This window comes from Malaclemys terrapin, chromosome 2 (assembly GCF_027887155.1).
Source record: "Malaclemys terrapin pileata isolate rMalTer1 chromosome 2, rMalTer1.hap1, whole genome shotgun sequence".
NCBI lineage: Eukaryota > Metazoa > Chordata > Testudines > Emydidae > Malaclemys > Malaclemys terrapin.
This window is the reverse complement of record NC_071506.1, coordinates 112,195,022-112,207,553: the sequence shown is the minus strand read 5'-3', so window position 1 is coordinate 112,207,553 and position 12,532 is coordinate 112,195,022. Positions and strand designations below refer to the sequence as shown.

Sequence of the window (12,532 nt, the reverse complement as noted above, 5' to 3'; positions counted from 1 at the left end):
TGAGCATTTGGAATTCAGGGTTATTCGCTTTGGGGATCCTGAAGTCTCAGCAAACATTGGATATTATTTGGACAATGCTGCCCATAGACTGTAAAGTCTTTGCTAGTAAATATTTGTCCTGTCAAATAACACTACAGTCATCATGTGCATTTTATTATGTCAGAGTTCATGGGAATACATATCAGTAATACAATTATTGTGTCTGTAACAACTGTAAACTCAAGATGTAGCATACGTGCTTTGTTTTTTTCTGATTGGTTTTAATTTAAACAAACAAACAAACCTAAGCCATGCAACATACTGTATTTGACATATGCTAACAGTGTCCTCTGGAAACAATTTCCATGCTGCTGTACTGTCTAAAAGACTGAGCTACTATAAAGTTTAGGGAACTGGAGGAGAGAATGAAGATTAGATCTTCCACGATGAAACTTCAATTAGGTCTTGAGCCTACAAGTCCTTGCACAATTTACAAGATGGTTGCATTTCAAAGTAAGTAGAGGTGATTTGAAAGCCAAAGCAAGGTTAAACACTACACATAGCCCTCTGCACTGAGCTTCCCACACCCTTTACTGAATAGAGTAAAAAAGGAGCAGAGTGTGGACAGAGAATAAGCATGTCTGAGGAGACATGAGAGTAAGTGCAACCCTCCCCATGCTAAGAGAACCCTTAGCTACAATATATATTCCCCTCTTAGGCCATACTTCTGCTACCAGGCAGAAGTAATATGACAGCTGTGCAGCAACACTGTCATTAATGAAGGAGTGAGTTCTCCTGGCACTATATCTTGTTCATCATTTTTTACATGGCACTTATTTGCACAGGACAGGATCAAGCCCTTTAATGAAGCATTGAAAGCTATTCAGAGATGAGGCAATATAGCGAACTACTATTGCACAAACACATGTACAGGAAGCATTGATGAGTTTCCATATGAACACTCCACAGTCTAAAAACTTGGACAGATTTTAAGCATATGGTACCAACCAGCTTCCAGTTCACTAAAAATCCAAAGGAACCTTAGCACATAAATAATTTCATCTAAAGTCAGTTATAAATCTTGTATACAAAACTGGGTCTAAATCCAGTAGCAAAATATGGTAATATGCATACAGTAGTATCTGAGTTTGGGTAATTCTGCTAATTTTTGTCAAATGTATGCTCATATTCAATATCCATAGCCACAAATGCAGATATTAGTGAGGAAGAAGATTCTGCGGTGACCCCAGGGCAGCACAACATATAGGCTCCAATAGTATGGTTTTCAGGATTACTCAGTGTTGGTCTAATGCTGCTTCCAATGAAGTCAGTCATAAAAGCCAGTGTTGAGCAAGTCTGAAAATCCCCCTTGATGCTGATAAGTTTTTTGAGACTGACACAAGTCAGGTGAAATGTAACATATGAAGGGAGATTGATTTCATTTAAATTACTAAAATAGAAGAGTCAATATGTACTACATTTAAAATCTGATCCATATAATTGCAGTACTGCGCATCTTCATTAATATACTGTGGCAATGCCATGTACAGACTGGGGCGTGGGTGGTCATGCCTAATGGTTAGCATCAGAAAATTGGGAACCAGGGGTGGACAGGGATCTAGGATAAGAAAGGCAGGAACCACCAGCAGGCTAGGAGGCAGGAACCAGGACCAGGCAGGAAGGCAAGGCTCAAAAGTGAGTAGGCAGAGTCCATAATGGCAGCCAGCCAGAGATTCACCTAGTTGCTCAGACACCATCCTGTGCCTCCTTCTGGCTTAAGTAATGTGTCTAGCCAAATTGATGGGACCAGATCTCTCTCCCAATTGGGAGCTTTGCTCTTGGTGAGCTACCAGCTCCATTAGTCCCCCCACTTTCTGGGCGGTAGTGGGCCAGGTTTTCTGGGGTGATTTTTGTGGAAGGGGTATACCAGGCAGGAGTGTGCACATTCGCCGTATTTTTCCAGGAGTTCTTTTCAGGACCATAATCTTTCCAATCCACGAGATACCAGAGTCTAGCTCATCTTATTCTGATGTCAGGGATCCCATGGACAATATGCCCATTGTGGGCTTGAACACATACCAGTAGAGGTGTGTGGCTGGGAAGTAGGGTGACCAGATGGCAAGTGTGAAAAATCAGGGTGTGTGTGTGTGTGTTATAGGTGCCTATATAAAACAAAGTCCCAAATAACAGGACTGTCCTGATAATATCGGGATGTCCGGTCACCCTACTGGAAATGGTGAGGAAATGGGTCCTGAATCTGGGGCTTCAGGAGTGATATATGCAAAACAGGGTATATTTGGAGAGAACTGCCTAAGTTGAGTTCAAAGGTGACTGGGTTAATTTGTTAGCAAACTCAGTAGGGGCCAATTTATGAAATGGCCTGTCTGTGTGTAGGTATTTAATTGAGAGCCATACCTCTGACCTACTGATAGGGTGGACCTCTCCTGTTGTAAACAGTTCACATATTGTTTGTAGCTCTTCTTGGGGTACTTGAGATGAACATTTGGGTCATTTGGGGTTTGGTGTACCTGTTATATCCAGTTCAGGGTTGCTGGATTGTGGGAAGTTGCAGGTAGCTCTGGGTAAAACGGAGGGTGGAACCGATATTTGGAAGGGTAGAAAAGGGCTTTGCCCTATAGAGTCATGTTCTGCATTAGTGTACATAAACTGTGTCTGAGGTAGCAGCAAGGACCCGTTGTTCTGGTGGAAGTTTATGTCGCATGGAAGATACTGCTCCAGAATGTGGTTGGTTCTCTCTGCTTGACAGTTTGTCTGGGGGCAATAGGCAGAGGAGAGACAGAAGCAGATGCCCAAAATCTGGTGAGCTTCTTGCCAGAAGTGGGGGAGAAATTGCTCACTGCTGTTGGAGGTGATGCACTCCAGGAGGCCATGAAAGCGGACAACTTGATCCACCCAGAGCCAGGCGGTTTCCTGGCAGGAGAGTGGGTCAATGCAGGCGATGTGAATGATCTACACCTGTCAGAAAGGTTTTAAACCCATGGGACTTGGGTAGTTCTACAACAAAATCTAGGGCAATGACTGTCCAGGGGCTAGGTGGAGTCTCGATGGGTTGCAGAACTCCAAGAGGTTTAGTGTGCGGTATGTTGGACCAAGCACATACATTGCCAGAGGTCACATAGGCCTGCACTGTGACCTGCATGTGTCGCCAGAAGAGACAATACTCCTTCGTGGTCCCAGGAGAATGATATATATGCCCTTTCACATAGGTTGCCCCATCTCGGATATCATGGGGTTCCCTCCTTGTGGTTTCCTGCTGATCAGAAGGGATCTTGTGGGCCAAGACTGATAGTATGAGGGTGAGCAAGTCTTCTTGAGGAGCTGCACCCGTAGACTCATAGACTTTAAGGCCAGAAAGGGCTATCATGATCATCTAGGCCACATTGCAGGTCACAGAATCTCACCCACCCACTTCTATAATAGACCCATAGGCCCTGGCTGAGTTACTGATGTCCTCAAGTCATGATTTAAAGGCTTAAAGTAACAGAGAATCTACCATTTACTCTAGTTTAAACCTGCAAGTGGTTCATGCTCCATGTTGCAGGGAAAGGCAAACTCCCGCCAGGATCTCTGCTAATCTGATGCGAAGAACCTCAGTTACTGAAAAGTTAGTAACCTTCTCTTCGGCTTTGGCCACCCTCCTGGCTTTGACCCCCATCCTCAGCCTGGGCAGCAGGGCTTGGGCTTCAATCCCCCTTCCCAGGATTATCTAGTAATTTTTGTTTTCAGAAGGGGGTCATGGTGCAATGACGTTTGTGAAACCCTGGCATAGAGCAAGCATTCAGCTGCTGTATGTATCCCTCTATGGTTGCTATGTGTTGCTCGGGGGAATGCAGCCCTTCCCATGGACCCTGCTGTCTCACGCTGGTCAGGTTTAATCACTGCCTGATCAATCTGCATTCCCCCCTTCCATCACAAACACCCCAATATTCATTTGTGGGGGTGAGTTAAGTGAAACTTGTGGAGTTGTCTGTCTCCTCAGGCCCTCTCCTGCATGTTTCTTCATGGGAGCGAATGATCTGATCCTATGATTATGATGATGAAGAGAACATTGAATTCAAAATAACTTCTGCCTGCATAAGGACTGCAGGATTTGGTTTATTAGCATGGTGCACACCATGTGAACTTCCCCAGAATCTTTCCACGCTAATGAGTTTATCAGATACACATCTCTTCAGCCTCAGTTCATGAAAATAATAGTGCACCACACTGACACATATCACTGTAGCCTGGACGCCTCTCAGACAGAATATCTACTCTCCTAGGACATCTTGGGTTACTGAGATCTGCCCTGCTGTCACAGGCAACCCTGTCATATAATCCCATTCATTGCCCTACCGTCTTCACAACTTAGTGGCTTTAAACTTTTATATTTTTCCTTTATTCTGAATGTATCCCTCAGGAAACAACTCCCTGTAATAATCACCTTGCCTACACTTTCTTCAGTCACACATTACATTCTCTCTCCCACTTCCTTTTGGGTTAATATTAGTGTTTGTCAGCAGCAGAATTTTTTCAGCCTGTGAGTCATTACAGTCGCAGTTATGCTCACAATAGAGAGTTCGGGGGGGGGGGGGGGGAAGCTCTGTTGCCTACATGTATCTGATTGCTAGAAAACCATAAGGCTACTCTTGTCTTGTAAATGCCAAGTGTTCAATTATTTTAATTTTCTTGCCTTTGGAAAAAAAATCAAATGTGATATAGTAGGTTATTTAAACTTAACATTTAGAAGCCTGGACTCAGATTTTTCCAAGTATACACATTTTTATCAAGTATCTTTCTAACATAGGTTTAAAAAAAAGTCTGTCACAAATGAATTGAGTTTGCTGGTTTCCTCTAGTCCTAGGGATACATTTGTGCACATTACAAAACCGTTGCACTGATTATCATCATTAGAAATCTGTGTTGAGAAAAGGTCCAGTACTTCCATAATAGTATTTTGCTGGTTGCATTGATAGAGCTGTGAGGATAAGTTTGCCTACTGCCTTCCTGCACTGTTATGGCTCATTTTATCACGGGGGCGCCCTCTGAAACCAACATCCTTGACCACAAACAAATTCAGAGTATTTCCCTCATTAGCACAACAGCTGTGCAAATCTTTTGTTATGAGTTTCCAGATCACACAAAATCACTGAGTTTTGGGTTCACACACAAACTAGAACCAGTCCTTTTAGAGTTAAACCTATTTCTAGGCCTGCAAGCCTTTCAGCTGAGCTAGAGAGAACTTTTTCCCCCTCTCAGTGCAGAGAGGTATATCTCACTAAACTGAGGGCCAGATCTTGGCCCATGCTATAGCTCAGGGTCCTAAAGCTGCCTAACAAGGCAGATGAGGATTCTCCTAGAATGATAGGTGCCATAGAACAATCTAGATAGATAGATGTATTAGCTATAGATAGGTACCATTATCTTCCTTGCTGCTGCCCAACTCCAAATCAGACAGTTCTTTTTCCAGTTGTCACAAGTTTTGCATTGCAATTTAAAATCAACTTCAAAACCCCAAGAGGGACTAAGCTATCATGAAAGGTGCTCGATGCCAATGCACTGGTCAACAGAGGTGATGATGAGTCAAGTAACTATACTTCTTGTCACTCAATATAGATAAGGACAATGAAGTTAGTGAAAGTCATGAGGAGGAGGAGGAAGACATATTAAAATCTGATGAGGAGGTGTTAATATATTACTCTTAAGCAGGAATGGGGCAGAGTTTGCCATGTTTTCCTTCTCGCCCATGTACATTCAGAGTTGTGCTGCAGATGAGGAATACAGGAATTGCTATACCAGACCTGGCTAGTGATCCAGCTAGTACAAGATCTTGTCTCCAACTGTGACCAGTATCAGATACTTGAGATGAATGTGTAAGAAACCATGAAATGGAAAATTATGCAATAACCTGCCCTTTGGGGAAGTTAACTTCTAACTGATGGGAGTTAGAAAGTAGCTTATGCCCTGTAGCATCCATAGTAAGTGACAAGAAGTATTGTCACTTGAATCATCATCTCTGTTGACGAGTGCATTGACATTGAGTTCCTTTCCTGATAGCTTAGTCCCTCATGGGATTTTAAAGTTCATTTTATTCCCCTCCTGAAAATGTTATGCTATCCAGTGTAACAATGGAGCTTCTCATTATCCAAATAAATGTCTAATCCTTTTCTGAATCCCAAGTACTGAGCATCAGTGATATTTTGTAGCATTGAGTTTCAGAGGTTATACCTGCTTCCTTGAACAGAATTTCTGTGGATATAGGAAGAGTAGGCCTGACCATGTTTCCTGACCTTCCTCCCACCTTAAAGTGCAGGAAGAGGAGCGGTGAAAATGTACAGTCTACCAGTCACCCCTTTCTCCTCTCACAGATCAGAAGCAACAAGAGGGTCCCAAGACTTGTTGGAAGGAGTGGGGTCCTGACTTAGGTTCTGGGGACAAAACCAGGTGAAACTCAATAGCATTTGCTAAGTTTCCCTTTCGTTCCCTGGCTTCATTTGAACCTCAAACTTTGTGAAGATTCCCCAAGGGGAACCAATCAAAAATGTATGTTACAACATCTCTACTAAATATGTAAGTCCATTTCAAAAGCAGAAGTAGCCTAATATTTTGAAAAGACGTACAGGGGAAAAAATATTCAGTTTCTAATGTACATGGATTTGAATATTGAAGTTATCAGGAGATGAAATAGTGCCATTTGAGTTGAGATTTTTATTCAAGCTTTGACTGAGCAGTTTTGCTACAGTGCACTGCTATTTGGAGGAAAAATCTGAAACTGCATCAGACAACCACTCTATTTCGTTCTAGAAAATAACTAGCAATTATAATTACTCACAGTGTTTTCTGGCTCAGAATAAAAGTGGCATTGCACAGAACCATACTGAACATTCATCGTGATTAGAAAATACTCCACACCTTGAAGAGCAGTGAAGCCATAAGAATAATTTTAAATGCAAATTAAATTGAGGGGGTAGCAAAGAGAACAGAGAAAAGACAGTAAAACAAAGCCTTTCAATTTCCTCAAATTAGCAGGCTAATGTAATATAAAAAGCAGTTCCACTCAGATCTGTACTAAGGCGTTTCATTTCATCATAATATAAAACAGCAGATCCATCACCTTTCTCTACTCTGTACTCTTGATTTTGAGGTTGAAGTGACAATTTGAAGCTGTTCGCTCTGGCTCACCAACTGGTTACATTGCTTAGTCTTATTTCAAGCCAGTAGGATGGAAAGAAATCAGTAATATTGGTAAGTACCTATCTGCTAACCTGAGCTTTTATTTTTATTTTTAATTCTTTTATATAGGTGCCTTTGCTCTTTAGCAATATACATCTATTGGGAAAAGCTTCATCATGTATTTTGCACAAAGCTACATACTATATAGAAATGTGGTGATTCCTAGAGACTATTATATGCATATATTCCACAGTGAGTTAATACAAAAAGTAGGAATATCACAGTGTGAGAGGCTTCTGGATAACCTGTGGCTTTTATGGCATCCTTGGAACATTTAATGAATTTCGTGCCTTTCTGAACTGTGCAAAACAGCCTTACCCAACACACAGCACCAGATAAAAATAGGAGTGATCTCTGAACAGTCTCATTATGACATTATTATTCATCTTCCATTTACTGTAAAATACTTCATAGTCTCATTATTCTTGTGGTAAATAGTGAAAGGAGGTCCAGGTCAGTAAAAGTAAATTATTAGACAAAACAAAATGCTTCAATTAATCATTACAACACAATTCAGGTTTTCTGAGCTTCTGAAAGGGAAAGTGATCAAGATAAGAGCAAAAACCGAATTAATGAAGGAACTTGATATAGGATTGTTGTTGTTGTTGTTTTTTTCTTTTTTTCCTTGGGAAAGTTTTATCAGGGGTTTATTCCTTCAGTGTTGAGGGTGTGGGGGAGTTGATAGTAGTGTCACCTTCTGTTGCTAAGTAACCACATCTCCTGGCCATTTTTATCAGATAAAGGAAGTCCAGTTGACGTTATGCATTATTCATCAGAGTTCCAGTCAAATAATCAAAATTATTTGCTTACACTGGGGATATTTTAGTAAGATCAAGGAAGCCCACCCTGAAACCACAGGAGCTTCCACCACTGGCAGGCAGCTCTTGTTATTTGAAGTAAGTATCATTTGTTGTTCAGAATACTCCAATGAAGGGATATGTTGAAGAATTTTAGAAGTTTTCTCATTAGTATAGGTTTGTAAATTGAAAATGATTTCACATGTTGTTCCAAACAAATAGATTTATACTTTGGAATTCAAGACATTGCTTGAGGTGAGGATCATTCTTTCACATCACCCTAAAAGAAATGCTCTGAAAGAGGAAGGACTATTGATCTCTTTTTTTTTAAAAATGAAGATTATTGGTGATATTTATATAGCTGCTTATACATGCTGGGAAAGATGCAAAGAAATGCCAGTGTATATCTTTTCTGTAACTGCTGGACTTTAAATATACAATATTTATGATTGCTGTGTGAAGTGAAAGAAAATGCAGGAGGCAACAGGGAGGTAGGGAAAGGTTCATGATAATTGACATGTCAATGTGTGTCACACAAGAAACACCGTATGTCAGAGGAGAGGTTAACTCATAGACTACATACCATAAATGGGTTCAAGGGAATACTGCAATGAATGGGTCAGCCAAGAATCAATGCTAAGAGTGTGCTTGACAATAGCTGTTATCAAACATGTTAAAAGCTGATGGTGTGAAGTTCTGCTGCTCCTTTAAGTCAATGTAAAGAAGGGGGCCAGGGGGAAGAGTTGGTTTTCTCACCTTTTTGTGGAATGGAATACCTGCTGAAGTACAATCTAGTTCTGTCTGGTCTGGTGAAATGTTTGTGTTTTTAACATAAATATTATCATCATTTGTTTTACTGTAGTGCCTAATGGCCCTAATCAGGTTGGGATCTTATTGCACTAGGCATTGTACAGACATAAAGTAAAAGACGACCCCTGCCCCAAAGTTCTTACAATCTTAGCTTAAGACAGGATGCCTCAGGTGGGTAAAACAAGTGTATGTTGTGGCGGGATGCAGGCTGTGGACGGGCTATCACTGATAATTCTAGGAATCTTGTTTGTGTTTGGTATTTCTATTTTCCTCATATTTTCTTCAGCTGGGAATATGAAAAATTATTCTTTGAAACAAAAACCTGTGGTTTAAAAATATTCTATGCATGATGGTTTTAAATGCTTTTCCCCAGATCCACTCTGATATGCCAGGTTGGGATGTTTTTTAAACACTGCATACAGAATTCTTTACTCAGAAAAAATCTGTGATTTTTATTTATATTTGTATGTTTGATCTTTAGTTGTTTTTCCCCCCAGGAATTTGACTGATCACATCGGTTTGAAAAGAAAGGTGTATTGGCAACAAAAAGTTCCTCCAAGATGGACTATTTTTTGGATGTTGAGTCTGCTCACAGACTGATGTTATACAGTCAAGGAGCTCAAGGTAAAAAAACTTGAGATAGAAAATCAGAAATATAATTGTATTACATATATGGGGTCAAATTATGGCTGCTCGCTTGTAGGTGAACTGTTGAAGGGTAAGAAAGCACAGGGAGTCCTTTCCCCCAAAAAACAGCCACACAAGAAGTCCAGAAAACAGTAAGTGGGCTGATTTTCTCCCTCTGAGCATAAGAACGAGCCATTAAAGCAGCTGGCAGCACAGTCGAAACCAAAGGATAAAACATGTTTGGTAATGAGAGATCTCTCCCTTGGCACAACAGGTAGTGCAGGGAAGGTAGAGCTGAGATTTGTGCTATACCTCTTGTACAGATGCATCAAGTGCAGCTGCTGTGTATGGCTTCCTCTGGTCCCTTGGACTCATGAATAATAGCCCCCCCCCCTCCTCCCACTCACTTCTTAGGCATGACAAGTGCTTTCCCTCTAAAAGTCCACATTTTCTATAATACCTTAAAATTAAAAATTGGGGGTGTTTATACCTTTTCCCCCTTTTCTTTGTCAGTGGCAAAATGGAAAAGGAAGGGGGGCAGAAAGAAGGAAAACAGTAAAAGTGGAAGGAAGAGGGAGGAAATAAAACAAATAACTCAAGAGATGTTCCATTTTGAAATCTGGGGTGAAAAAAGAACACTTTGAAATGTTTTGTGAAAAAACATCACCATTTTCCCACCATCTCTAATTTTTGGGAATCCAATGAGGATACCATTGAAAGCCATTTACTGTGGAGGGGGGAGGGGCAAAAACATCTTCAGGAATAATATTTTAATAGCATAACTTAAAGGCATTATAAAAACTGTGAGGTTGGTAAATGTAAGGTCCAAATCAATGGTTCTCAACCTATTTATCATAGTGGGCCGCATATGCTGCTCTCTTTGTGTTATGTGGGCTGCATCCACATACTATATATACACCTCCTGTATGGCCCTGATGATGTCACATTGACCACAGTGTGTGCTGATTGGGCTGCAAGTGGCCCACAGGCCACAGGTTGAGAACCCCTGGTCCAAATAGCTCCATCCAGTTTCAGTCTTATTTTCACGTACTGCACTTTCACTTGAGAAGAAAGTCCAGGTTTTCTATAACAAACTTTGTTCAGCTGCCAATCAAATGTATAGTTGTCAGGGTTCCCCACCCACTCTGAACTCTGGGGTACAGATGTGGGGACCCACATGAAAGACCCGCTACGCTTATATTCTACCAGCTTAGGTTAAAACTTCCCCAAGGCACAAATTCCTTTCCTTGTCCTTGGACGGTATTGCTGCCACCACCAATTGATTTACATAAAAATTCAGGGAAGGGTCAGTTGGAATCCCTATTTCCCCAAAATATCCCCCCAAGTCCCTTCACCCCCTTTCCTGGGGAGGCTTGAGAACAATATACCAACTAAGTACCTTAGCAGTGTGAGCGCAGACCAGACCCTTTCTCTTCAGGACACTGAAATCAATTAGGTTCTTAAAAGAACTTTATTATAAAGTAAAAGAATCACACCTGCAAAATCAGGATGGAAGGTAACTTTACAGGGCGATAAAAAGATTTAAAACACAGAGGATTCCCCTCTGGGCTCAGCTTCACAGTTACAAAGACAGGAATAAAACTACCTCTGTAGCATAGGAAAAATTCACAAGCAAAAACAAAAGATAACCTAATGCATTTCCTTGCCCTACTTACAGTTTATGTGGTTTTAGATGGATTATTCCAGGTATATTTTCAGGAGATGTTATACCCGCTTGGCTTCTCCCTCCGTCCAGAGAGGGACCAAACAAAGAGAACAACAAACAAATCCTCCCCCCACAGATTTGAAAGTATCTTCTTTCCTCATTGGTCCTTCTGGTCAGGTGCCAAGTAGGTTATTTGAACTGCTTAACCCTTTACAGGTAAGGCGATTCAGTACAGCTTCCAAGGAGGGATTTTATGCTACTGCGTACATAAAGGTTGTTACCCTTCCCTCTATATTTATGACAATAGTCAAACTAATAGACACTGTATGCCACATCAGATCAGGTTTTTTAAGGTGAAATGCACTTTCCACCTGCATAAACCCAAGCATTCATGTTGTACACAGATGTGCACTACCCTCACCCCAGGACGTAAGTGTGGCACTGCTGCACAGCCAATTGCAACGGCTATTCCAGCCAATGGGCTAGAATTTCATCTCCACACCCCTATGCAAGATGCACAGGGAAACCATTTAAAGGTAGATCTGCAGCTCTTCCCTTGTCCCATTGTAGCCTTCTGCATCAAACAGTGATAATTCAGGACCTTAAGCACCTAGTAGGACCAAGCAAATAGATTGAAAGCTCCAATGGGCAGAGGCCTATTTTGTTTTGTTTTTAATTACTTCATCTCTAAAGTGCTATGCACGCCTGAGTACTGTGATAGAAATAATATAATAATAAATCATCCCGCATCAGTATGAGGACAGACCCCTTATGACTCCACAGAAAGGAAAACTGGAATTCAGAAATCTGTAACTTGCCTGACTTATTATCTTAGATTTCCATACCAATTGAGGAACATCCCATGCACTGAATGCGGCAGGTTTTCTGTGGAAAAGAGTGTATCATAATGCATATGCACAAGAGGACCAAATTAAGATTGCACCGACATTTCTTAGCTTCTGAGTGCTTGATTTTGAAATCTTAACTTTCCTTTAACATAGTTTTTGTATGTAATTTCCTAACTTTTTAAAAAACAAACTAAAAAACCAGAACTTCCATCATGAAGAATTATCACCACATGGATCATCAGCAGGGTGGTGACAGTTAGACCCACCACACAGATCTCTATCACTTGAGTTAAGGAAGGAACTGGTAGTGGTAGTAGGGTGTCTTCCTCTTTGTGGACAAGCACCAGTGGATTTCACAGCTATGTGCTGATAGTAGAGGCATTGTGAGACTCGGGAATCCTGGGTTCAATGCCAGGTTCTGACAGGAGTGTGCCAGTATAGGTTATAGAACCTTCTGCCCTCTCCCCAGCATCTCTGCCCTATTCTCCTTCCCGGACTCATGTACCTTTGTTTGTCTGCTTTTATGCATCTCATTGGTACCCGTCCCTTTCCTTCTCCACTTCTATTCCACT

At 41.2% G+C, this 12,532-nt stretch overlaps 1 protein-coding gene across 4 annotated transcripts in view; it reads left to right on the top strand.

Moving 5' to 3' along the window:
• Positions 1-9,316: 9,316 nt before the first annotated feature.
• PHACTR1 (phosphatase and actin regulator 1) overlaps positions 9,317-12,532 on the top strand; it is a 418,901-nt gene continuing 415,685 nt past the window's right edge. For all 4 annotated transcript variants that reach the window (XM_054018764.1, XM_054018762.1, XM_054018763.1 and 1 more), the window contains exon 1: positions 9,317-9,443. In XM_054018764.1, the coding sequence (XP_053874739.1) occupies positions 9,380-9,443 (64 nt within the window). In that variant the 5' untranslated portion in view covers positions 9,317-9,379. The remainder of the gene's footprint in view (positions 9,444-12,532) is intronic.